The sequence below is a fragment of the Tursiops truncatus genome, chromosome 14 (genome assembly GCF_011762595.2).
Source record: "Tursiops truncatus isolate mTurTru1 chromosome 14, mTurTru1.mat.Y, whole genome shotgun sequence".
Lineage (NCBI taxonomy): Eukaryota > Metazoa > Chordata > Mammalia > Artiodactyla > Delphinidae > Tursiops > Tursiops truncatus.
Genome location: NC_047047.1, coordinates 67,705,750 through 67,733,025, shown reverse-complemented (window position 1 = coordinate 67,733,025; position 27,276 = coordinate 67,705,750). Strand labels below are relative to the sequence as shown.

Here is a 27,276-nt window from a genome sequence, read left to right as displayed (position 1 = left end):
TCCCCTCCCGCTTCTAAATGGGCAGAGGTTTCCTGGACAGCTTCCTGTCACAGGGATCCCCTTAGGCAATCGGGGACGAGAGGAAGGCTGTGGGCGGCTCTGGAATATCGGTGGCCGCCACCCGCCACCCCACCCCCAGCCCTGAAGCAGGTCTATCTGGGGGGCCTCTGTCCCGACCGAGGCACACAAGAGGACAGGTTTGCTCTGGCTTTCACCCAGAGCCTGGTCGGTCCCCAGATTCAGACTCTCAGTTGGAACCACCCCGCATCCTTCCTGAGCCCAACTCCACCCCAGAAAAACGGCCTCTGACTCCCTGGACCTGGAACGGTCACAAACGCCGCTGCCGCTACGGAATCGCTGCGCTTTGAGCGGGTGACCGCGGAACTCTCGCTACTCACCAGCGCGCGAGCTCAGCCCCTCCCACGTGACCTGAGCGGCGGAGGGACTTCCGCCCCAAATCCCGCCCCATCCGCTCGGCTGACCCCTAGGCTTTCCCCTGCATCCAGGGCCGGAATGGGAGTGGATTCAGCCACTAATACCGTGGAGAGGGGCTCGGCTCGGTCTGCGCTGAGTCTTGGTGCGGGGCCCGCCTGCCCACGTGGGTCCGACCTCTGTCTGCTTCTGCCCCTTCTCTCCCTGCTGCACGGGCCTCTTAACCTGGATAGACTCTCACTGTTCCCGCATCCCGGAACTGGCCAAGGTCCAGACGTCGTTCTCGGTCTCAGGAATCATAGTTTGGAAACTATTAGCCATAGTTAAATGCGTGCGTGTGTGTTACTTTTTTTAAAAAAAAGTCTGTAAGTTCTTCACTAGCCTCAACTGTGAGCTCCTGAATGGGTGGAACTGGGTCTTGTTCGTATTTGTCGTCCTCATAGCAACTAGTTCAATGCTTTGTGCACGGTAGCCTTTAGAAATGCTGCGTAAAGATGACTGTTCCATGGAAATAATTCGGATTACAGAACCTCCAGTTTAGATACTAGTTTCATAACTAGCGGGTTTGCAGCCTTGGTCATCAGTAGACTTGAAGTTCCTCATCTGTTAAATTAGGAGGTTGGACTTTGTTTTTCAAACTGGGCTCCTCAGTTTTAGAGCTTTATAGATGTTTGGGGAAGGGGTATCACAGGTTCTTCTTTACCTAAGCTTTTAAAAAATACACGTATACTTCTAGAAAAAGCCACATTTAAACAAGGGCCCACAACTAAAACTGTTAGGAAGCCAATAGATGAGGTGATTTCCTAATCCCTTTCCAGCTCTAACATTCTAAAATTTTGTGAATATACTGCAACATCCTTTCTAGGGTAGTGGAAACATTCACAAGGCTGACAGCCTTTGCTTAATCATCCCTAGGGAGCTCACACTTCAGGAGGCAACCATATCTGACTCTTTCAGGGTCTTTACCTGGCTAGCTCCAGCCCCAGTTTACTCAATTCCTATATGATTAAGGCAGGGAGAATCCTGTAACAGAAAACTGGAGAAACACAGTAAGGAGGCAAGAGAATTCGATGTTACAAACATTTAACTAAAGCTTTCTATATGCAAAACACCATGCTAGAGGAGTGAATTTACACTAGTAATAGGAGACCAAATGTGCTAAGTTGGAAAGTTGTATTCTGAAGTCAGACTGTCTACCACCACTCAGTAGTTATGTGGCCTTATTCAGACTGCTTAACCTCTCAGAATCTTATCTTTGTCAAGTAAAATGGGGCAATACCAACCTCATAGGGTTAAATTAAGTAACATATGCTAAAGTACTTGAAATAGATCAAGTGCCTAATAAACTCTCATTTAACCTCTTTTCCTTCCTTTTCTCTTGGGAGCGCATGGGAGAATAATTTTTACTGGAGAAATCTGGGAAGCCCCTTGGTGGAGGTGGAATTTGAGCGGGGGCCTTGAACAATGAATAGGACTTAGGTGGAGATGGTGGAAAAGGACACTGCAGGAGGAGGGAATAGTGTGAGCAAAGGCACAAAGGAAGAAAAGTACAGGAACCTATGGATAGTATCAAATATATATCAGGAGGAAAGTTTGGAAGGGGAGTGGCCTGGGGCAAAAAGGGCTTATGGCAGAGAAAGAGAGCAAGGGCTGAAAGCATTTTCCTGCTTTTCTTTTGGAGGATGAGATTAGGGCAGAGACCCAGCAGCAGAAGCAGGGCTGCCAACACCAACCTACAGCCTCAATGACATGGGTCCCCAGGCCCCATCTTTTCTACCACTGAAAGTGGGATTTCCTGAGGCAGTGTCAAAGGGCTGTTGTGTAGAATGAACAAAGCTCCTCCGCAATGGAAAGCACTTCCCTACCAGTCCTCTCAAAAAGAAAACTGGCATAACCTGAGCTGGCACAATAGGATGGGGCATACTTGGCCGCTTTGCATTGACGTGAGTTGTCTCTCTGCTGCTAATGGTCTGGGTTGCCTCCAAATCTGTTTCCTCTTCTGTACAGGGGAGGAACTGAACTACTTGATTCCTTTCCTCTTAAAGATTTTCTCACATAATGCTAAATTCCCTACCCTGAAGAAGCAGAAAGCTGTTCCCAGATATTTGGCCAATCAGTCTACAGTGTCAAAGTGTTCTGTTCCAGGTAGGCACTGAACTAATCTCCACTCCCTTAAATAGGAGCTGGCTATGTGTTTTTCTCTATTTCCTGAAGTCATCTGACTACTCCCTGCCCCAAACCTCAGGTTGTACTCTTCTACATTCCAAGACTATGGTCTGCTTATTTCTCCTTGTGGGGTCTATCCTTGCTTAAGAGGCAATATTGCAGTCACCGTGAGTCTGCAACATCCCACAAGAGGATTCTAACAAAATGAGCTATAATACACTACTGTGCTTGGGTTTGAAATACCTCCTATAGTTGAAATAGTGTAGCTAAATGTTTAATAAGTCAACAATGTGACAGTATAATGAAGGATCAAAAATCATGACGTGTAAAAGAATGGTTAAAGTAACTTAAGATATTTAATCTAGAGAAGAAAAGACTTGGGAAACACATGATAGCTATTTTTAAATACTTAGAAGGGCAATCATAGGGAAGAGTGACTAGATTTCCTAACACCCATGGTAAAATTTATAGAGGTATACTGTGTGACTTGATATAAAGGAAGATTTTTAAAAAATGACTGTCTAGGAGTGCTCAAGAAGGGTCAGATGACCAGTGATTGGGAATATTCATAAGCAGGAGCAAGTAAGATCTGAGCCACTGTTCTGTTGGCAGGGTGTCTGTGGTGTGTTCCTCAGTTAAGTAAGTACTATAAGCAGCTTCAGTGCAATGAATTACCATCACCCCCTTGTGGGCCTGTGTGTTGGGTACTCTAAAGAGGAAGTTAGGAAGGCAGTAATATTGGATCCTGGAATATAGTCAGACAGGAGCCTTCATGCAGATACCCTTTCCAGTTCTCCAAACACCCACTCACATGTGGTCTCAAAAACACCCAGTACCTTTACTTAGTTTTACCCACTTCACAATATGCTCAATATGAGCAGTTTGACTCCCAAGCCTAGGTCAGGCCTGAGTGTTTCTCGTGAGTCATAGTTTTATGCTGAGGAGACTTGAGAGTTTGTGGAGGGAGAACCCCCTTGCCCGCGGGGGGCCGTGATGACAGAAGAAGTCTGTGGAAAGAGGGATCTAAGGAGTCCTGGGGAGGCAGGTCTAAAGGTCCAGGACTGGCAGCATCACTGTCCAGGAAAGCCCCAGTTCCTATGGCTGTGTGCATGGGGCCAGTTGTTCTCAGCAGACTTCATCCTGAGTGTTCTGTGGGGACCACGACTAGGGGCCAGGCAGAAGGCGATGGCTGGTTGGAGGGAAGCCAGGCCCTTTAGTGGGGGAGGCCGGCTGGAACATAGCATTGAAGTGGGCTCGGCTTTCAAGCTGCATACGGTGGCCCAGTGGACAGGTGAGCGCACGGACAAAATGGATCCGAACTAGCCCTGACTGCCCCCCAGAGACCAGCCATCCATAGGAGTCCAGGTTTGGGCTGAATCGTACCTGTGAAGAGAATAGAAAACAAAAGAGATGCTCACAGTTGTTGCTTTAGGGTGAGTCTTAGCTCTAAGAGCAAAAAAAAAAACCCACAAATCTGAAAGGATAGGAGGACCACGATGGGGTGAGAGGTAGGAATGAGAAGACGATGAATGAGGTATGTCTATCATGCTCTGGAGGATGAGAGTGCCGGAGCTGTTTCCCCCGCCTTAACCGTCTCCATTACCTTTTCATCTCCCATTTCATTGCTCACAGGCCCAGAGTTGGGAGGAAATGAGATGAAGGATGGCGAAGATGAGAGATAAGGTTCCTACCTTATGAATAGCTTCCAGCTGCAGCCGGTCCAGGCAGAGCCGTGTTTGCCCCTCTCCCTCCTGCATGCGCAGCATTGGTTCTCTGTGGGGCAGACCGTGGAATGAACTCTGGGGAGGAGGGTGTAATAGGAGAGAGAAAGAGAGCAGCTTCTTAGTTTTGCATCTTTCTGCTGGAACTCCTTAGGACTCCCTACTATACAAGGACTCAAGTTTTTTACTTTTTCTAATGCCACACCCATTCTCCTGGCCTCAGTTTACCAAATCTGTGTCTTGAAAGAGCAAGTAGTGATGGTTGACGGTTTCAGCGTAAGTTCGAGCCTTGGGAGGGTTGGGGGCCCCAGATGAAGCAGAAGAGTGGTCCTGACCTTCAGGACTGTCCTGATATGGCATCAGATCTGCTTTATATATAGGCTAGAAAGAAGAATGTTAGATTAGGTTCTATAATACTGAAGACTGAATAAAAGTAAAAGAGAAAATTGGTTTGGAGCAGGAAAGACTGTAAGTAGTATGTTTAAACATATGTTCAGATGCACGAGGGTAGGGGAGATTATGTATACCTCTATTCTAAGACTTCCAGGGAGAATATCAGGGCTGGGAGACCTAGTACTAATTTGTACTCTGCTGCTAATTGGTAGCACTAATTTGAGAGGTCATGTGGATTAGGACCCAACAGATAGTGCTGCTATTAAATATTCATATACGTACGAATCTTCGATCTACAGGTCGTTTGACATTTATTGGGTTCAGTGCCATATCAGGCAATATAGCTGCAATGAGCTCCCCAGATATATCTCCTGCAGCTATTGTCCCGAGCCAGTCGGATCCTGAAAGACTCTAATAGGAAGAGAGAGACATTTTTCATTCATTCATTCATTCACTCATATTTATTCAGTTCTGTGAACTGGTAACTTCACAGTCTGAGGGGGGAGAGACATATTCGCACAAACAAATATGAGTTCATCATAACCCATATCCCTGAAGATACAATTACCACACACCTATCTTCTCCTTTTATCCAAAACTACGGCCTCTGGGACTTCCCCAGTGGTCCAGTGGTAAAGAATCCGCCTTCCAATGCAGGGGACGCAGGTTCGATCTCTGGTCAGGGAACTAAGATCCCACATGGCGCGGGGCAACTAAGCCAACATGCGCCACAACTACTGAGCTCACGCGCCTCAACTAGAGCTCATGTGCCCTGGAGCCTGTGCACAACTAGAGAAGAGAAAACCCGCACGCCACAACTAGAGAGAAGCCCATGCGTTGCAACGAAAAAGATCCCGCGTGCCTCAGTGAAGATCCTGCGTGTCGCAACTAAGACCCTACGCAGCCAAAAAGAATAAAACAAATTAAAAAATATTACAACAAAATAAACCAACCAACCAAAAAACCCACTACTGCCTCTTTCTGACCACCACTAGGTGAGTAAAGGGACCGTTTTCCTGTGTAATGAAGGTTTGGAAGAGAGGGGCTCACCCAGACAGTGCCTTTTCGAGGAGCAGTGAAGTAGGCCTTGAAACCAAGGTAACCAGCATCAATATAATGAATTCCACAGAGTCCATAACTGTAAGAGAAAGAGAAAAGAAAACCTTCTTTTTTCTAAGGTTAGATTCATTTCTTCCCCCACAATTCAAACTCTCTCAGTGAAACAACCCTCAACCCTCCTTTCCTCACAACCATCTGGCACAGTGCACCCCAACCCTTAGGGCCTGTCCCCAGAGCTCCTCCTCTCTCCATCCTGCCGTACGAGGCATAGCAGTTGTCCTGGGCCACAGTGACACCATTGTAAGGGAGCAGCCAGGCCAGCTCTGTACTCAAGAAGCGCTTGATAGAGTTTATTGGTTCATAAGGTCGTCGAAGGTCCCAGAATTTGATTTTCCGGTCACTCCCTGCAGAGACTAGGAAATGACTGTGGAAAGATGGGAGAAGAGAGAGAGGATCAAATCTGAACAAGCCTGGAAGAGTCAGCCTGTCCCAGTCTTCACCTCCCACCTCCACAACTCTCCTATTCTATACCTGTTAGCTTTGCACCATTGAAGGGTACGCACAGCCTGGTCATGGGCTAGGAAACACTGGAAGGGGTAGAGCTTCAAGGAGCCATCAGAGAGCCGTATCCGCTGCAGAGGCGAGTTCGTGGGAAGGTTCCAGAAAACCACCATGCCTGAGGTAGGGACAGAATGCGTAGGTATTAGAGCCAGGTTCTCCCTTCTTGTTCTAATTCCTTTCTCTGGCTCCTAGGGTCTATGTCGTCTACTCTCAGACTTGATGCATTATGAAAGGCTATAGAGATCATGATTAGCTAGTCAACATTCCCTCCACGGTTTAAAGACTCAACCTGATATTTTTAGTTCCAATTCTCATCAACATAAAAGTAATAGCTTAGTCTGAGATCTGCAGTTGAAAGATAGGTTGAATGAACCCAGTGTCCTCTACTCCCTACTAAATAAAAATAAAGGGATTTTTAATAAAGCATAAACCTTCCAGGACAAGGGTTGGCAAACTACAGCCCATGGGCCAAATACAGCTTGCTGCCTATTTCGGTAAATAAGTTTGACTGGAACACAACCACACCCATTTGCTTACCTAAGGTCTGTGGCTGCTTTCACTTTATAATGGCAGAGCTGAATAGTTCCAACAATGGCCAAACAACCCACAAGGCATAAAATACTCACTATCTGAACCTTAAGAGAAATGTTTGCCAACTCTGCTCTAAGGCAAAGAGAACAGGCAAGGAGCCAAAAGCAACAAAATGTAGAGGAATAGAAAACAAATGGACAAATAGAAACTAACTCAGCTGATCCAAAACAAGCTGACCCCTGACCAGGCTGGCAGAGGACGAAGTAATCAAAAGTATAACTTTGATAAAAGTGAAGGACAAACTAAAGAACAATAAGAATTTAATAAACAAAAGTGGGGGGAACCGGGACTTCCCTGGTGGCGCAGTGGTTAAGAATCTGCCTGCCAACGCAGGGGACACGGGTTCGAGCCCTGGTCTGGGAAGATCCCACATGCCGCGGAGCAATGAAGCCCATGCGCCACAACTACTGAGCCTGTGCTCTAGAGCCCGTGAGCCACAACTACTGAGCCCACATGCCTAGAGCCCGTGCTCCACAATAAGAGAAGCCACCACAATGAGAAGCCCGCGCACCGCAACAGAGTAGCCCCTGCTCGCTGCAACTAGAGAAAGCCCGCGCACAGCAACGAAGAGCCAACGCAGCCAATAAATAAATTAATTAATTAATTAAAAAAAAAAGTTGGGGGAAGCATGTGAAGCTAAAACCCCTTTTATACATAAACTCAGGAAATGTAGCATCTATGAGCCTTTTTGAAAAAACTTGACAGTGAATTACAGCTAAGCAATATAAGTAATTCAGCAATGGAGGGGGAGACCGAGATGAAAGGACTGGTGGAGACAGGCAATCATTTTCAATATAGAGTTAAGATTAAGTAACTCTGGGAATTAAGATAGCAAAACAGCACTGAGTATCACATACCTTGACAGTGTAAGAACAAGACCACCAAAAGAAACACAATTAGGAGATTGTGAGAAGGATGACAGGAAGCAGTGTACAAGTGCTAATTCCCTTATCACCCTAGCAGAAAGTTTGCTGGTGTGTCTAAAAGTGAAACTGTCATTTAAAAACAATAACAACCTAATAACGCCAATTACTTAATGTTATTTATAATTTTTTACCTTTTTCCTTTTTAATCTTAAAAGTATCTTTATGGAACTAATCTCTCTGTGGTGAAAGAACATTTATTGGGACCTTAGCTAATTTTTCAGTTTCACTTGCCTTTTCCTTCCATAAAGTTAAAGTATAATTAAACTTAATACCTTTTAATTTAAAATAGTATCTAGAGTATGATCCCATTTTTACAGAATTCTTTATCTCTCCATCTAATCTTTTTATCTTTATACATGCATAGAGAGCAGCATGAAATGATGTTTATCTACTCAATTATTTCTTTCTGAGTAGAAAAATTCTAGTGACTTTTTTTCTCTTCTTTGTGTATTTTTACACTTCATGAAGAATTACAAGTATATAATGGCGAACACTGAATCAAAAAGGAAACCACAACAGAAAAACAAGCATATATAAAAGTTTCAAGAGCGGTAGCTCCTTATGCTCTGCTTTGCTTTTCACCATTGTAATATCCAGCAGCCAGGTGGTGGTGGGGCCGGGTGGGTATCCAAGCCAGGCTAAGGCACTGACCACACTCAGAGGGGTCTGATGCTTGCATAGACCCCACCTGAAGGGTTGCCACACATTGGACCTGCAGGGACAGGAGAGACAAGGCTAGGGTTAGGGATAACTACTGTTTGGAACAAAGGCTCCAATCCTTGTTTAATCCAGCAGGAGGTGGGAGATTTTTCAGGTGGAAGGAGACTCGCTGTGGAGTCAGTAAGGGAGGCTCAAGAAGATGGAGCCTTGGCTAAGGTAGCAGGTTCCTCACTCACCTTATAGATGGCAGGCTTCACTGCATCTGTGAGGGAAGAAGAGCAGTAACTGACACTCTGCATCCAGAGGACTGAGGTCCTAATTAGGCCTTGCTCTTAGGCCAGCACCCCCAGCCCTTTCAGCCGTGCCCTTCCCTCACACTCTTCTCTCTCTACCATCAAATGTATGAACCTGCCCCCAGATTCTCCTTTCCTTCTGTTCTATATGATAGTGCCCTTCCTCCTATCAGAATGGCTAACCCCTCCACTCGGCTCTCTTCTCATCCCCTCCTTTTCCAGAGTGTGGCTCATTTGGTTACCCTCCCCTTCTCCTGCCCTGTCCACTTTCTCTCTCCCTATTGGGTCACTCTCATACTCACATGTAAACAGGCACTCTTGTCTTCTATCTAAATCAAATGAACAAACCAAAACCCTCCTTTACCCATTATTCTTTTTTTTTTTTTTTTTGGCCGCGCCACGCAGCACGTGGGATCTCAGTTCCCTGACCAGGATTGAACCCACGCCCCTGCACTGGAAGCACGGAGTCTTAACCACTGGACTACCAGGAAAGTACACCTTTACCCCTTTTTCACCTCCAGCCACTGCCCTCATTTATATGATCCCCTTCACAGCCAAACTTCTGAAAGAATTGTCTATACATTTCTGTCTTCACTTCCTCACCTCCCACTCCCTCCTCAGCCAACTCCTAACACCAGACCACCGAACACGGGATTTCTCAGGGTTCAAACCTAGGTGCCCTCTTCTTTAATTACTCAGTGCTGTTGAAAAACAAATAAATTCAACCAAATAGGAGCTGCATTTCCTGCCCCTTCCTCTTTGTGTTCACCTTCACAAAGGTGAATATAGAGGGAGAACTCTATATTCTCTTTCCCTCTTCACAACAAAGAGAGTGTGTTTACGTGTATGTGTGGTGGTGAGGGCAGGAGAGGTGGAGGACAGGATCTGGGGAGGAAGAGGAATATGGCGGGGGAGACAAGCCCCAGGCGCAATCCTCAGCCTTCAGCAGCTCTTTACACAGCCAATTAACTGTGGTAGCAAGAGGGGGAAGACCTGAGAGCACAGGAGAGCAAGGAAGGCGGGGAGATAAAAGGTAATGTGCTGAAAGAGGGCAGTTACAAGACTGCAAAAGAGAGGACTGTGTGCAGGCTGCCAAAGAGAGAGGTCAAGAACAACACGTGTGAAGTCAGAATGGGAGGAGTGACTCGGTAAGGCTTTGTACTGGAGAGACTGGGCCTGGAGGAGTTTCAGGGGAGACAGACAGGCCCTGCTAAGCTGTGGCCACAAATCCAGCAGCCCCATTCTCCTTGCTGTGCTACTCACCTAGGGGCTGCTGAGCCAGCAGGGCCTCGGGATGGGGCAGACTGAACAGCAGCACCTTCCCATCTGAGCAGGCAAGAGCCAGGAGACCCAACCGGGGCAAGAGAGGAGCCTAGAGGGTGAGACCAGATCTGCACTGAGGCTTGCTGCCTTCAGGCACCTCTCAGAAAACTTTTCAGGCTCTGGTCCCTGAAAATATGATATGGAGTTGCTGGAAAAACTCCACCCACCACTCTCTAACCTCCCTCCCTCCCAGAGCCAGCCCCTTGGTCCTGGCTCTGAGTCCTAGGGCCATCCCACAATCAACTGGGAGGTACCTTCCGAGGGGTGCCTGGAAGTTCCCACGCTCCACTGGGGCAGAACTTGAGGTCCCAGATGCAGCCGTGGTCACAAGCAATCCCATAGACAAAGTGGGCTCTGTTGCCAGGACTGAGGAGAGAAAGCATGTGGGGAGAATGGGTGGGAAGGAGGGGCCTGGAGCTGCCAGAGCCTGCGCTCCCCTTGTCTCAACCCAATCCGAGCCTTGCCCCCTTCCCCTGCCCAGCCCCATCCTTCTCTCCTCCTCAACCACCCTCCAATGGCAGTGTCCCAGCCCCACCTCACCAGCTTTCTTGCTGCAAGGTCCCAAGGTCCCAGAGCTGGAGCAGCCCAGGGCCCGAATAAAGCTGGCTCAGTGGGTGTGTCTCATTCATGTCAGGACTGGAGAAAAGAGCCACATACTGCGAGGCTGCTGCCCCCTCTGGCACTGGGCACCAGTCCAGAGCCCACAGCGGTCCCCCCGTAAAGAAAGACACATCCCAGCGCTCTGGGTGTGCTGTGATAGAGCTAAATCTGGAGAAAAGTCAAAGATGGGATGAAAAAAGGAGTTAATAAAAGGTAGTAAGGACTTCAGTAGATGAATGGATAAATAAACTGTAATACACCCAGACAATGGAATATTATTTCACACTAAAAAGAAATGAGCCATCAAGCCATGAAAAGACATGGAGGAACCTTAAATGCACATCACTAAGTGAAAGAAGGCCATATATGTATGATTCCAACTGTAAGATATTCTGGAAAAGGTAAAACTATGGAGATAGTAAAATGATCAGTGATAACCAGATGTGGGGGAGGTGGAGGATGAATAGGCAGAACTGAGTATCTTCAGGGCAGTGAAAATACTCTGTATGATACCACATTGATGGATACATGTCATCATACATTTGCCCAAGCCCACACAATGTACAACACTAAGAGTGCACCCAAAGGTAAACTATGGACTTTGAGCTATTATGATGTGTCAGTGTAGGTTCATCAACTGTAACAAATGTGCCACTCTGGTGAGGGATGTTGATAATGGGGGAGGCTGTGCATGTGGGGGGCAGGGAGTATATGGGAAAAACCCTCTCAATTTTGCTGTGAACCTAAAACTGCTCTTAAAAAAGAAAAAAAAAAAAGTAATGCGAACAGAATGGGAGCTCCACCTGGAGCTCCTGTGAACTGACTTAAGCAAGCACCAGAACACCAGTCACAGTCTACAAGTGAAACCAGTCCTGGCCACCATCTGTATCTTCCTCCTTTCCTTCCCAAAGTCTGTCTAGTCCTAGGCTTTCCTTCAAAGATGACAGGTTGTGCATTCTGGTTTACTACAGTGTTCTCTCTAGGGCCAGTTTGTCTAGGTCTATCGGAGTAGATGTGACCTTGAAAACTGGTTTTACCCTAAACCTCCCTAGGCTCCCTCAGTCTGGCCAGCAGCGATAAGCACTGCACATTCGAGGGGGCTGACCAGATCTAGCCAGCACTCCTACCCTTGGGACCTATTGGACCAGCATTAAGGGAAGAACAGGGCCAACCTATCATCCCTTTCAACAATCATTTTTCATTTTCCTGTCTCCCAGAATCAGAAAAAGAGGTGCAATCGTCACCTGTTTATTCGGTAGAGTGTGCCATCTTCAGGAAGTCCTTCACGTTGTACAGAAAACAGTGGCGACTTCTCCTCCTGGGGCAGGTAGTGAGCTGCCTCACTGGGGGAGGGCAAAGGGAATAGCCTAAGTTTGGAAGAGTTTCATCCATCCTGGGATTCCCATTATAAATCTAGAGTCCTCTGTTACCCTTCTGTCTCCAGTGGTGTCACCCCCTCCTAGATTTCAAAGATGTTTCTTCAACTTACAGTTCAGATAACAATTGCCACTTCCAGGCTAAAGGAATCCATTCTGCAAACTCCCAGTATGAATGCTTCTGTTCTCGGCTGGAGAAACAGAAGCATCATGAATGAAGGAAGAGAGAAATTCTAGAGCAGCGCTGCCCAACAGAAGCAGCACTGCCCAACAGCAGCTCCCAGTGATGGGAGCGATCTATCATCTGTGCTGTGTAACACGCTAGCCGCCAGCTGCAAGTAGATACTGGGCACTTGAAATGTGCCTAGTGCAACTGAGAAACTGGACTTTTAATTATATGTAGTTAATTGAAAATGAAATTTAAATGGCTTCATGCAGCTAGTAGCTACCATATTGGACAGCACAGCTCAAGGGCTCTCGCCTTGGACTTCCTTCGTGGCGCAGTGGTTAAGAATCCGCCTGCCAATGCAGGGGACATGGATTCAATCCCTGGCCCGGGAAGATCTCACATGCCGCAAAGCAACAAAGCCCATGTGCCACAACTACTGAGCCTACGCTCTAGAGCCCACGAGCCCCAACTAATGAGCCCGCATGCCCCAACTACTGAAGCCCACGTGCCTAGAGCCCGTGCTCCACAACAAGAGGAGCCACCGCAAGAGAAGCCTGCGCACCGCAACGAAGAGTAGCCCCCGCTCGCCACAACTAGAGAAAGCCCGCACAGCAACGAAGACCCAATGCAACCAAAAAATAAAATAAAATAAAAATTTAAAAAAAAAGAGCTCTTGCCTTTGGAGCAGTGCCTTTTAGTTATGAATGTCTTCACAGTGTTCTACGCTGCAAGTGCCTCGCGCCCTTCCCACAGCCCCACTGCTAGATAGTCCTTTGCACTCCTCCACCACCCTTTCATCCTCAGCCCCCGTTCCCCAAGCCTCACAGGTCCTTGGTGAGATGAAGGCACTTCCAAACAGGAGCCATGATGTGATTTGGTAAACCATTGGGAGCCACTCCCCGGCAGTGTGGCTTCTGCTTCTGAGGATCAAATTGAAGAGAGTGTAAGGGAGAGAATCTCATAAGCTGGAGAAAGTCCCCAGGAGACCGCTTTCCCAACTTTTACTTTTCTTGGCATTACTTCCTCTCCAACCTTTTACCTATCAGCATCTTAAAAGATTTGTATCTCAACCATTACAATGACTTCTTCATCTTCTGCTCTTATTCCTCCATCAAAACCGCAAAACCTGCTCTCTGTTTTCTGTTCATCATCCTTGGCATGTCTCCATGGCACCTGATTCAGAGGACTCCTTTTGCTTCTTGAAACTCCTGCCCTATGGGGTAGTCTCTCCTTATTCCTCCCATGTCTCTCCTTATTCCTCCCACGTCTCCTTCGCAGGCTTTCCCTCCTCTGATCCATTTGGTCAGTGACGGTATTTCCTAGAGGCCCTCTGTCTCCTCAGCCCTCAATACACGTACTCCTGGTAATTTCATCCTAAGTCTCATGGCTTTGACCACCATTTTAATGCCTGATTATCAAGGCTGCATCTTAGTAAATGTAAACGTTACTCAGTCTCAACTTTTCTACAAATTCTAGACTCAGTGTGGTGCTGAGCCGTATTAGAGCCTGAGGCAAAAGGGAAAATCAATTATATGGTTTCTATCTTTATTTAAATTTTTGATATTTTCTTCACTACAGATTTGTTGCATTAATTTTGATTTTTAAAATGTTGCATCGAGATATTTATCTTGATTACTGGGGGTTTTGGTGCTCCCTTAAATGTTGCATCTGGGAGAAGTAAGGCACTGGTCCCATATATCTGACTGGCAAAGAGACATCTCCAGAAGGATGGCCCTTGATCTACCAGCACCTCCAACTCGACATGTCAGAAAGTAAACTCATCACCTCGCCTGCCCACCTTCCCCTGTCCTGAGTCCCCCACTCTTTCTGTGTGCCCAGGTTCAGTGTATGAGAGCACCATCAAAGCTGGAAACTCTTACTCCTTCAATTCCCAACTGCTATTAATTCTCTTATATATCTCTTTTATCTGCCTCCCCGTCTTCTCTTCCTTCACTGCTTAATTTAGGCCCTCACTAACTCTGGAGCACTAGAGAACTGAAGCTGTCTTCTTTATTGTCAACTGCAAATTAATATATTTTCCTAACTGATCATGTTATTTTTCTACCTAAAAACCTCTGTTGTATAGAGTTTCTGTTTGGGATGACAAAAGTTTTGGAAATGGATAGTGGTGATGGTTACACTACATTGTGAATGCACTGAATGCCAATGAATTATACATTTTAAAATGATAAATTTTGTTTTATCTACTTTACCATAATTAAACACACACACACACACACACACACACACACACACACACACACACACGCCCTTTGTTGGCTCCTATCAGTTTTAGTCCTTTCATCTTCTCTAGTTTAATCTTCCCCACCACTTTACCCCAGGCCCTATGCTGCAGCCACAACCAATTTCTGGGAAAACCATCCCCTCTGGCAAACTTCTATTCCTTTCAAGACCTAGCTCAAGTATCATTTCTCCATGAAGTCCAAGCAGTTAATCATCCTTCCTCTATACGCCTAAAGCAGATTGTTCACTCCTGATGCAGCACTTATTACACTGTGAGCTTTGTAAAGCAAGACCTTGTCTTATTCATGCTTGTGTTTCCTAGCATAGAGTAGATGCTCAACATATGAACGAATAATCTTGTTTAGTTACACCCGCAGCCCCTACAATCTCAACTGTGTTTGAAGTTGCTCTTTTTTCCTTTTACCTGTTTTGGCCATCCTAGTTACTAGGCCAAAGCTTCCCTTCTAGGCGTCCTGCTGACCCCCTAATAATCCTGCTATCCCCATTCACTCCGTCTATTCAGGTTACCCCTGAAGTGGATGCTCGTGCGGTGCTTCGGGGCACTGTAGGCTCGGGGTCAGACGAGCTCTCGCTTGGGGCCTCACTTTCTTCTCCATCTTCAGCCTCAACCTGGAGAACGAAGTCTTCATCCCGTGCGGTGTCATCCTCTTCTTCTCCATAATGACAGGCTGCCTGCTGCTGGTTCTTCTTGGGTTTGGTGGGGCTGCTCACCTTGGGGCTCTCAGGACAGGATACTGGAGCAGGCAGGGCTGTTGAGAGCTCTTCAGCCAGTTCCTGAAGATACAGAAGTGCCCTGTAGGATAGGGCAGAGTCAGAGCAACACTCACAGACACTTAACCGAGAGCCCACTGTGCCCGACACTTGGCTGATTCTTATCTCACTAGATCCTCCCAGTGACCATGCGAAGTGGCTATTAATTTCCCTTCCCCTTTGATAGATGTAGAAAGAGAAATCCAGGAAAGTTAAGTGACTTGGCCAAGATGATTCAGATCACATATGTGGAATCTGAACCCAGTTCTTCTGACTCCAAGTCCAAAGCACTTTTCACTCTACCACAGTCAAAGATCATTGAGGGCAAAGGGAAAGAATGGAAGGGCACATATATACTGACACATATTGGGCAGTAAAATTGCAATGAAGACTTGGAGGACACTGTGAAAAATGCGATAGGATATGAGGTACAGAAAGGAACCTCCCAGATAGACAAATTTAACCACAGATAAAATTGCTGTGGTAAGAGTTAGAAGATTGCTCAAGTCCCCAGAACCCAGACACCACCCCTGCTTACCTGACACCTCATCACAGTCCACTCATCTCTCCAGCATCTGCCCCACCCTCATCCCTTCACCCAGCCCCCCTCCACCAAGCTGTGCCCCGAAATCCTTACACTTGGGCAGCCCTTCGGCGGGGTCGTTCCCCAGGAGGGGTCTCAAAGTCCTCAGGGGGCCTCTTTGGATGTGGAGACTCTGGCTGATCTAGGCCTTTTGACAACTTCAGCAGTAGCAGATCTGCCTTGGACTTTCGACCTCGTTTCTTAGGCATGGGGGTGGACAGAGGGTTGGACTGATCTAAGAGACCAGGAACCCGAGGGGCTGATGGAGAATTAGGCTGCTGGGGCCTTTTGGGGCCTTTCCGTGTCCTACCACCTCTCTTCGGGCCAGGCTTTGAGGCCCTAGGCTTTGGGACCTTTGACATCTCTGAAGAAAGATCTGTAGAGAAGAATATGGGTCTGTGAGATGGGACCAGAGCTCAAGCCTCTTTGGAACAGATTACATCATACCCAAGTTTGTAAGGTCCTATGAGCTCAACCTGCTCTCGTTCATCTTAAGCTGAGCATGGGGAGATAAAAAGCTGAAAGGTCAAGGGACATACCTTGCTGTTCCAGTCTGGAGAGGGTTTCCTGTTCTGGAGGGAGCCTCCTCTCATCAAGAGAATCCTCAAATCCAGGCAAAGGGGTAGATAATGATGTCTCTACGGAAGCCTCCACACTGGTTGTTTCTGAAGAGGCCTTGACATCAAGCTGTTTTAGCACCTCTTGTCCAGGAGAGTCTACCACAGTCATGTTCCCCACGGGGCCGGCCTCCTCCAGAGCAACACAGCCGACCCCGTAGGGATCCATCAGCACCCCCTAAAATGGCTGCGCCTGCATATAAGAGACATACAAGTGAGTAGAAGGTAAAAGCTATTTGCACTGGCTCAGATTTTTCTACTTTCCTGTCTTTCTCTTCTCACAACCATTTCTCCAACCTCCCCCCACCTTCCCCACCAACCAGAAACCCAAGCTCTCTGATCATTCATTCATTCAGCAATAATTACTAAGCATATTCTATATGTCAGGCACCATTCTAGGAACTGGTAACATGACAATAAGCAAGACAGACAAGGTCCCTGACCTCACGGAACTCACATGTTAGTGGAGCTGACAATAGACAAACAAGCAATAATAAAGCTACCATTTATTAAATGCTTACTATGTGCCAAGTATTGTACTAAGTGCTTTATTTAGATGATTTAAAGTGAGTGAACAATTATTTAACTCCTCTCCCTGAAACCCAATGAAATGAATCATCCCCTCCCCCTCAAAAAAAAAAAAAAAAGAGAGAGAGAGAGAGAGAAAATCACCTGTTATGAATGTAGGAAAGGGCCGCAAGTTTCTAGAATAGACTATAACGAATAGCTGCCAGATACTATAAAGTTTACATCAAATTGAAGGAGGACAGGATGACTAGATCTGACATCCATCTTTGTGAATATTAGTCAAGGTACAGATTTATTTAAGAATAAGTAATTCTCTAGTGTCCTGCTAGCAATCTTTCAGCTGGATGGGGGAGGTGGTAGCCTATGAGACAATTAAGGAACATCCTACTACATTAAGAGACCATTTCCACACTGAAGAATAGACTAAAAAATGGTCATGAATCTTCATTTTCTTCAAACCCAGGAAACCAGCTGTGCAACCATGGACCAAAGTAAACTGACAGAGATAAACAACACTGACTACCAACCCAAAAACCTGAGCAACACAGAACTCTGCAAGGGCCCAGTTTCTGGCCAGAATAACCTACTTGTCTGTAACAAAAGGGAAGAAATAGCTCAGATCCCAGGAAGAACCCCTCCATAGGTCTATATATGTCTTAAGGATAAAGAACTCATCAGCCTCAGTGGAAAAGTGTGCTAATACAAATACCACAAGAAATATCATACAAATTAAAGTTTCCAACTGTCTCTCTTGAGGAAGCTACAGTCTATCATTATAAACTATAACAATAGCCAACTCTTTAACTCAGGTGCTAAGGATACATTATAACATCATATGCTAGGGATATAGTATAACACTATCAAGGTAAATTGAGGTCAATGAGAATCCACCTACATTGTTCTCTGGTAAACAGCAAACCCTTAGAGAACTACTCCATTCAAAATTAGTAATAAGCAAAAAGGATCCAATGGGACCTATGCATAGTTACTATGGAAAGAATATAAAGGACACAAATGAAAAAGGTGAAAAGTACCCTTTCAAAGAAAGTCTCCAGAAAACAAGAAATTTTCCAACAAAAGCTTCTATTCTTTCAAAAAAGCCAAAGAGACTGTGGAATCCAAGATTTAAGAGACCAAAGAAGAGATAAAACAATGGCAAGGCAAAAAAAAAAATGAGCTGGCAGTTATAAGGAAAGAAACTGAGTAAAAGAATAAAATCAAAGAAATGAAAACCAGAGAAGCAAAATGCTGAAACTATACATACTACTGAAAAGACAATCAGTGATATGAAAGACATGTTTGAAAAAAACCACACAGGTTGTAAAGAGATAAAAGTGATTAGTGAGAAGATGATATGGATGAAAAGAGAAAGTGGAAAGCCAACATATGAATAATTGATGTTCCTGAATAAGAGAGAAGAAAAATGGGAACAGAAAAAAAACATGTTCAAAGACCTAACAAAAGAAAATTTCCTGAAATGAAAACTAGAAATGTGTACTTTCCTAACATAAAGGAAGATCTCAGTCTATAGATCAAGCGGGCTTATGGTGCAAAAGGAAGACGAAAATCAATAAATACTCATTAAGACCAAGAAATACAAGTGAAGATACTAAATTTCTCCTACAAAGAGAGAGAAAAAAAAATCAGGTCAGCCTCAGAGTTCTCAGAAACATTTGATGCCAGAAGATAAAGAAACATTAAAAGGATCAAGAGAATTCTTTACTTAACTGTCATTCATGTAAAGGTAATGGGATGACATTCTAAATATGCAAGTTTCTAAAAAAATACACTTGAAGACCTAATTTAGCCAATGAAAGATAAATCAATATAAAGAACTTGCTAATGGAGAAGTTGTGTTATTAAAAGGCTGGCAGTAAGGATTTAACCCAGTGACACATCATTAACTGTGGTAACTACAGGTATAAAACAGATTATAAATTAAAAATTTCAATGTCCCACAATGTAAAAATACCAATATTCTGATTGTAGTAGATTGGGGCAAAAGAAGTTGTTCTTAATTTTGCTTCTAAGGCTGACAAATTGAAAAATATAGATTTACTAATACCATTTTTTTTGGGGGGGTTGCACCGTGTGGCTTACGGGATCTCAGTTCCTGGACAAGGGATTGAACCCTAGCCACGGCAGTGAAAACCTGGAATCCTAACAACTAGGCCACCAGGGAACTCCCTACTAATACCATTTAGATGTTTAATAGAACTAAAAACAGTATACTATATTGCTTCCAAAATACCCAATAGGGCTAAGAAACGGAAGGAATTTTTTAAAAGACCACATAATAAAAGATCATTAAAAATAATGGAAGCACACACACACACAAAGAGAAAAGAAAAAAAAAACAACACAAAGGTGACAGAAACAAGATAAATAAAAGGAATTTATTACAGGGTATTAAATGGTTCACATCAGTGGTTCTCAAAGGGTGGTCCCAAAACTAGCACATCACTTGGAAGTCAGTTAAGTGCAAACTTCCAGTCCTACCCCAGACCTACTAAATCAGAAACTCTGGGATGGGGCCAGCACTTCATGTTACAGCAAGACTTTCAGGTGATTCTGCTGCATACTCAAGTTTGAAAACCACCTGCATAGAGGATCACTGGAAGGGTTGGGGAAAAAACGTTTAGGAACAAGTACTTGTCAAATTGAGAAGTTGTTTACAGCTGCTGGTTCAAGAACCACATGGCTTCTCCTCTGCCATGGTGGGGAGCCAGCAGCTGAATCAAGAAGCCCCTGCCATAGCTGATGGCTCCATAAATAAGCTGCTTCTGCAATAATCAGAAAGTGACCAACTGAGGAAGACTCTTCTCTGGCTCCCAGATCCAGAGCCGTATCACTGCCACTATCTGCAACAGCAAAATGCATGCCTTCTGGCCTGCCTCCTCTCTAAACCCAAGTCCAAATTTGAGTTCCTCAAGAGCACATTTGATTGGCAAGGCCTAAATCATATTCAGAATCTTGGATGGAAAAATTCCAGGAAATGAAATTTCTAGCTTTCCAGGCTCTCAGATGGAGGGTGCTCATTCTCTCACATCCCACTTACCCCAGGGTAGAAAGTAGGATCAGTAATTTCTCAATTCCTCTCCAGTGTCAATTCTTGACCAATAGTCCTCCCCATCTTGTAAAAACCTTGTTCCTTCCAAGCTCGTAAAGTTCAGCTAAATCACTGCTAGTCACTCCACTGTCACACCTGAACCTTGTCAGCATATAAAACCTTTTAACCTCTAAAATCACTAAGACACCCAATATCTGATCACAACCTCCCATCATTACAGCTAGACTGCTCAACTACTATCACTATATCTATTCTTTAACCACATTAATTAATCCACTGATCTCTCCAATTTCTCCCTATGTCAGCCACAAACCATCTAGTTTAGACTTCTTTATTTTAATCAGACTCTTGTTGATATTACAAACTTCCTTTCTTTTTGTCTTTTTGTTCCACAGGCCCGGCAAAATTCAAGCCTGGATGAACCAATCACCCATCTTCTCCATGGGAGCATGTAAGCTAGTTGAGCACTAGCGTTCTAGTTGAGCACTAGTTGAGCACACGTTCTCTCTAATCAGCTCCCATACCCTCTCTCCTCCAACGTCTGATACCCTAGTCCTCAGCAGATAACTTAGCCTCAGATTTCTTAAACAATCAAAAACCATACTTCAATTTCTTGTCAGATAACCTAACACTCCCTGCCTCTGAGCCCCTCATCCACTTTCCAAAGCCAAACTTTCCACTTGTGTTCTAGCCCCATGCCCCCTCCTGCCCCACCGAAAGAAAATGAAGATGTTTATCCTTTTCCTTTCCATTGGCTCCTTCTAAACAGAATTTAACGGGAATTCCCTAGTGGTACAGTGGTTAGGGCTCTGCGCTTCCACCGCAGGGGACACGGGTTCAATCCCTAGTGGAGGAACTAAGAACCCGCATACTGTGTGGTGCGCCACCCCCCACTCCCGCCAAAATAAATAAAATATGTGCCTCCCCAAAATAAATAAATAAATATAAAATTTAAAAAATAAACATTTAACTATTTTTTAATTTTCATCTTAACACAAATACAACTATCCTTCAAACCCAGTTCTCCAACTAATATCCTCCTGCCCCTCACAGTCAAACTTTAAGAGCTGTCTGCCCTTGATGTTTTAATCACCCTGCTGCATCCTAACTAGGAGATTGCCCTCAACTCATCACTGAAGCTAAAGTGATCCATAACTGTTGTGTCAATTAGTCCAATACTCTTCTCAGTCTCATTTAACTTGACCTCTCAGCAGCACCAAGGCTCCTTACCACTTGTTTCTTGAAACATTCTCTTTTCTTGAGAAGTAATTCAAGTCCAGTAGCCTTCCAGATGTTTACAAAATTTCCTGTCTTTTACAGGTGTCTTACACCTGTTTGGTAGCTTTTTTGCTTGTTTGCAAACTCACTTTTGTCTCTCCAAAGTATTCAGTTTAGTTTGCTTTCTTTTCTTTTTTAGAATTGTTTTTATAAAATCTTTAGTTGATACAAAATACTTATAAATAAGTGTAGAATATAAAGAACAACAATAAAACACCTGTATATCTGCCATGTTTCAACTTACTTTTAATAGAAACAGTAACTCTTACATACTCAAATTTCCTTAAAATTTAAATATATGTCACAATTATATAAACATAGTGACAAATCAACTTATATTAAAAATGTTCGAACCAATACAATGACTCTTGGCAAGCATTCAGTTCAACTACTTAGAGTGACCGGGCCTATAGGAAAAAAATCTACAGGCTTCGAGAATTCAGTGTGCTATGGGCATCAGTAAAGTATGCTTTATGCAGGAAATGGAAAATGTCAGTTAACAGAGGGAGCTAGTTAAATGGAATCAGTTAAGAGAATTTCTACATGTCTTAAAGATTTTTCCATATCATTTTTCCACATACATCTTTTTCATTCTTCTTAGTTACTATATGGTGTTCCATAGGATTATAGTTTATTTGGGTATTTCCCATTTAATGGACAATTGGATTATAATACTATTACAAATAATACTGCAGTGAATATTCTAGTATAGATCTCTTCATTAATGAGAAATTATTTTTCTAGAATAATCATCTGAAGTGGAATTACTGTACTGGGTTAAAGGGTATACACATTTCAAAATTTAATAGATACTGCCAAACAGGTCACCAAGGTGAAAAGCAATTTATACTCTTACTAACTGTAAAAATGGGTATACCCATTTTACCACCCCTTGTCAATCTTTGATTTTTGCCAGTCTGATGGGTGAAAGAATTCTTCCCTACTGTATTTATTTGCATTGTCCTGGTAATAATTGAGATTAGCAACTTTTTATATGTTGGACATCTGTCTTTTATGAATTGCCGATACACATAATTTGTCCATATTTCTACAGGACAAATTGATCATTCCTTATTTATCTGTGCAGTTATTTATGTTGCAAATATTTTCTCTCTGTATCTACCTTTTAAAAAAACTTTGCTTATGTTTCTTGCTAAACTGAAGTTAAATTTTATGAGTTAAATTTCTCAGTCTTCTCTTTTCTGGCTTCTGTTTGTGTCTTTTTTTTTTTGGCCATGTTGCATGATGCGGGGATCTTAGTTCCCTGACCAGGGATCGAACCCGTACCCCCTGCCGTGGAAGTGCAGAGTCCTAACCACTGGACCACCAGGGAATTCCCCTGTTTGTGTCTTAAAAAGGCATTTCCTACCCCACTGATATAATATCAGAATATAAGATATCTTCTTTTATTTTCTTCTAATAATTTTTCTAGTTTTGGATTTTACATGTAGCTCTTTAGCCCATCTGGAATTTTCTTATCATAAGAGATACGGGTATTTACTTATTCCATATCTATCTTCCTTAAAAGTTTCATGAGATAGGGCTCTTGTCTATCTGACTCACTATTGTATCTAGAACCTGGTACGTGGTAAGCACAATAATTAACCTTTATTGATTGAACAACTAACTTCTCAAGGTACAAAAATCTCTAAAAGGATTCACTTCTCATAGAAGGCATGGCATTGGTGGTTAATTTCTATTTTTGACTACACAATGCAAATCCTGGACACAAGTAAAGGATGTTTAGTAAATGTGTACCAGAGTTTATGAAATTTTGCATCGGCACCCCAACTTGTCTGGTTCCCATGCTGCTCCAAGGCTGCCAGCCTGATCTCCCCAGATGTGGAAAATGATTAGATAACACTGCTCCTCAAGTATGGAGTTACTTTACACACACTGTTTGGTCTAATACATTGTCTCCCAAAGTGTTCCTATGGTACAACTGGTGGTATGCAAGATGATTTCTGAGATACAAAAATGAACGATTTTATTTGACTAATTGTGTTTTTATTTTAACTTGTATATATAAAAAGAAAACTATAACTAGTCCATGAAACCCATGGTTTCATCTACATTGTTTAGATCAAGACTAAAGCACTTAAATCTTAAAATTAAATCAATTTAAAGAAAATTACTAAGAAAACAATACTACAGTTGATAAGAAGGGGTGGCCAAAAGAGACGAAGGTACAGGAATGACAGATTTGTGTAACAATATGCCCCTGGGACTATAAGCCTTGGCCATACCCTGCACCCCTCTAACAAAGTGAGTTACCACGGGTGAAGCTGAAGTCACCACCTCTGCCTTCCCCAACAGAAAGCCAAGTTGCTGCAGGATAAAAGGACTAGATTGGGAAACATAACTGGCCCCTGGCTGCGCCAATGAGGTTGCAGCGCGCGGGGCACAACCCCCAGGGTTAGAAGAGCCTCACCGAGGAAGAGGCTGGAAAACAGCAGAATGAAAAGACCGACCCGCTACCTCTCTAGGGGTGACCGCCTGCCCTTTCTCAGTCCTGGGCGTCGGGTAGCTTTCACCACTAGCCTGTTCGGGAAGCGAGCCCTGAGTTTCGTAAGGCTGAGGACTACGGTAGGTTCGCAGAGTCCGAGGGTTGCAATGTAGGCAGCGCGGCGGCCGGGACACAGGACGAGGTGTTACAGACACCGCGTGGGGAAAGAAGGCGAGACCCGAGGAGAGCAGAGATGGGGGATGCACGGTTGCCACCGTGGGTTAGGGAGGTGGGGACCACGACGGTTTCCGGAGGAGTTCAGGGGCTGGAGGTCGCGATGCTGTGCAGAGGCGGAAAAGCGGAGCCGGAGTTGGTTCCCAATATCTTAGTGCTACCGAAAAAGAAGTGGGGTGGGGGGGTAGTAATCGTGGGGCCCCGCACATCCCGCTGTGGTACACTCACCCTCACCAAAGTCCTTCCGGAAGTCCAAGTTCGAAGATGGCGCCGCCTGTCTGGTCGCCGTTTTATGACGAAATCTGGTAGCTACTCTTCATTGACGTCCCCCCCCCGTGTACAAGGTAAACACGTGGGCTTGGTTGGGAGTTTGTGCCCCAGGACGTTTTCTAGTAGACTATGTATCCCATAATGCAGTGCGGCGAGCGTCCCGAGCCCTGTCGCAGCGGGCGCAGCTCCCGGGCCTTAGCGGCGCAGGGGACGCCTCTGCACGGCCTTATGGGAATTGCAGTGTCCCGAAGGGAACTGACGCCTGCGCGGTGATAGTCGTCGCGCCCCGCCGGTTCCCACGCGGCTTCTACTCGAGCCTCGACACTGCGAGTGCCCAGGCCTGAGTGTCGCTCCCGAGCGCGGAATCCTGGCTTTCTGTCGAGACTACCGGCCTGTGGCGGGCAGGGACGGGCCGATGTGAGAATATTGACCTGCAGCCCCGCCGTCGAGCCGGAGACTGGAAGACAAAGGAATCCTTGCCTCGGGGGACGACTCCGGCTTCCCCCTCAGGGCAGCCTCCAGCAGATCCAGCCACTAGTGAAGTCATGGACCCAAGACGGAAACACAGTGAAAGGGAAGAGCAGTAGAAAAGCCTGGCATGGGGACGCTCTACTCAAGTGATCCTCGGGCTTGGACCCACCCCTTGGTCGTAGGCCTTGCCCCACTCCCTCCCTGGGAAGTAGGATGCTGCTGGAGAAAGAATGTAACAAACTTCCGCCCTTTCCTGAGGCATTTAAAGCTGTGTAAATCTCACAGGTGTCCATACACCGAATAGTGGAGTTCAGGATGTATAAACAAACAGGAAAGGGTGGAGTAAACCAATCTTTCTCTTCCCAGATAATCTCATCTATTAAATTACCGTGGTTACACAAAACATTTAAGAAAAGCTTGGGAGAAGCTAGCTAAGATTTAAAATCTAGAGCAAGGGGGGCTCCCGTCCCATTTGCCCTAAGTGGCCTAAAGACAGCTAAGGCTGCGCTGTGGCTTAGGACTGACTCCTTTCTGAGAGTGCAAAATCGGGTGCAGTCGAGGCTGCAGTTCCTCTAATACGGGGTATCTACAGTGCTTGTCCGATGAACAGCTCTCAACTTGATAACTTCAAGCATTTATTTTTCTATTAAAATTGTTTTCAAGCATTTATTTCTGTAATGAACAAATCTGACTCTTCTCCATTCCTGTTGCCTCAGATTAGACTATCTTTGACTTCCCCTAAAGCAAAATCTTTTTTATACTAATAATTGTATTTATTTTGGGGATAAGACATTCACATGGCTGCAAATTCAAAAGATACATAGGATATAAAGTGAAGAGTACCTTTCACCTGTCTCCAGCCTCCCAGACCACATCCACCCAGGCAGTTTTCTTGTTACAGGTCCAAGATACTTTCTGTATTTATACACATGCAAATACATATATATCTCCCCCTCACACACACACCTTTTTTTTTTTAACCTTTTGGCCGCGCTGCGCATGTGGGATCTAGTTCCCCAGCCAGGGAATCTTTCCCCTTTTTAATTCAAACAGCAACTACACACACTGTCCTGCACCTTACTTCTTTTGAGTGTACCTTGGAGACTATTCCATTTCTCTATATAAAAACCTTCCTTATTCTTTGTTATGATTGCTTAGTATGTAATTATATGAATGTAGTAATAATTAGCCCTTATTATTAATGGATATCCAGGTGGTTTCCAGTCTTTTGCTATTATAAACAATGCTGCTATAAATAACTCTGTATCTAAGCTACTTCAAATGTGCAACTATATGGCTAGCATTAAGTTCCTAGAAGCAGAATTGCTGGACCAAAGTTTAGGTGCATTTGTGATTTTGATTGATAGGCAATCTCTTTTTAATTGATCTGGTTCTCTGCCTCTAATCTCTACCAGCTACCAGCTAAAGCACAGAGCTCACCCTGTTGAACCTCTGCTTAATTTTGATGATTGAGTGGTATGCTCAATATGTAAAAAAACATGAATTCATCATAATCTTTATAGAGAGAAAGCCAAAAATGCAACAACTTCTCATTGTATGCCACTGGAAGTAACCAGTGATCAATCCTGAAAACTGGCAATTAAAAGGAAAGAATTAAACATTTATCTTGCCTTTCCAGTATGGACTGTAATTCAGAATAGTAACTGATGAGAGGGAGTTCTTTATAGAAGATTATTAGCTAGTACGTATGGAATGATGTAATTAGGAAAAAAAATTCACCATGTTGCATCCTCTAATGAAATAATTCAGGCAACAATAAAAGTGGATGAAACCACTAAATAAAAGTTTGTTGGGAAACTTTAAAACACCTAGACCCTTTCATCACTGAAAATGGACCAACCAACCTGATGGCAAGGCAGTATGAAACATACTCAACCTGGTTCCTGGCACAAGTCTATGTCATGAGAAAAGAAGGGGCGGGGTTGGAGAGACTGCTTTTGATTACAAAAAATTTAAAACAAAATAACAACATGTAATATATGGATTTGTTTGGATCCTGATTCAACAGTAAAAAGCTGCTTTTGAGACAATCAAGGAAATTTGATTATGGCTTGGACAATAAGGAAGAGTTTAATAAGTGTAATGACATGGTAAGCTTCCATATTTTTTAGAGACATAATGACGTTTGGAGGAGTAAAACGATATAATGACTGGGATTTGCTCTAATACAACTTCAGCAAGGAAAAAAAGGGAAACAAAAAAAGCATATGTGGCGAATCTTGATAATTACTACATTTGGTGATGGGGATTCTTTGTATAGTTCACTGTACTTCTATGCTGCTTGAAATTTTTCAATAAAACATACACACACGTACACACACACACACACACACACACACACAAAATGGATGACTCTAACATATTTTTTAGGCTAACCACAATGGTTAGACTCTCACAATCTGGACCCAATCCAACCTACGTTGGCAGCTGTATCACTAATTGTCCACATAAGCCAAGGTTCTAGCTTTACCAC

General features: G+C 44.4%; 1 protein-coding gene and 1 long non-coding RNA gene across 6 annotated transcripts in view; one reads left to right on the top strand and one right to left on the bottom strand.

Annotated features, from left to right (window-relative positions):
* GTF3C2 (general transcription factor IIIC subunit 2) overlaps positions 1 to 24,377 on the bottom strand; it is a 34,428-nt gene extending 10,051 nt beyond the window's left edge. Inside the window, exons 1-19 of one of the 5 annotated variants that reach the window (XM_033838839.2) lie at positions 24,270 to 24,377; positions 16,408 to 16,678; positions 15,923 to 16,244; positions 15,043 to 15,328; positions 13,096 to 13,190; positions 12,215 to 12,292; positions 11,970 to 12,068; positions 10,666 to 10,893; positions 10,380 to 10,491; positions 10,066 to 10,174; positions 8,746 to 8,771; positions 8,432 to 8,561; positions 6,303 to 6,447; positions 6,034 to 6,195; positions 5,763 to 5,850; positions 4,995 to 5,123; positions 4,548 to 4,700; positions 4,290 to 4,397; positions 540 to 3,981 (exon numbers count right to left, since the gene is read on the bottom strand). In XM_033838839.2, the coding sequence (XP_033694730.1) occupies positions 3,763 to 3,981; positions 4,290 to 4,397; positions 4,548 to 4,700; positions 4,995 to 5,123; positions 5,763 to 5,850; positions 6,034 to 6,195; positions 6,303 to 6,447; positions 8,432 to 8,561; positions 8,746 to 8,771; positions 10,066 to 10,174; positions 10,380 to 10,491; positions 10,666 to 10,893; positions 11,970 to 12,068; positions 12,215 to 12,292; positions 13,096 to 13,190; positions 15,043 to 15,328; positions 15,923 to 16,244; positions 16,408 to 16,654 (2,736 nt within the window). In that variant the 5' untranslated portion in view covers positions 16,655 to 16,678; positions 24,270 to 24,377 and the 3' untranslated portion in view covers positions 540 to 3,762. Of the gene's footprint in view, positions 1 to 539; positions 3,982 to 4,289; positions 4,398 to 4,547; positions 4,701 to 4,994; positions 6,196 to 6,302; positions 6,448 to 8,431; positions 8,562 to 8,745; positions 8,772 to 9,104; positions 9,132 to 10,065; positions 10,175 to 10,379; positions 10,492 to 10,665; positions 10,894 to 11,969; positions 12,069 to 12,214; positions 12,293 to 13,095; positions 13,191 to 15,042; positions 15,329 to 15,922; positions 16,245 to 16,407; positions 16,679 to 24,269 lie in introns of those variants that run through there. The other 4 variants (XM_033838841.2, XM_073791500.1, XM_073791502.1 and 1 more) reach the window with 4 other exon arrangements.
* Positions 24,287 to 25,468, top strand: LOC117307944 (uncharacterized). Its single transcript, XR_004521871.2, has 2 exons — positions 24,287 to 24,385; positions 24,459 to 25,468. It is a non-coding gene; the product is annotated as an uncharacterized lncRNA (long non-coding RNA).
* The last annotated feature ends 1,808 nt before the right edge of the window (positions 25,469 to 27,276 follow it).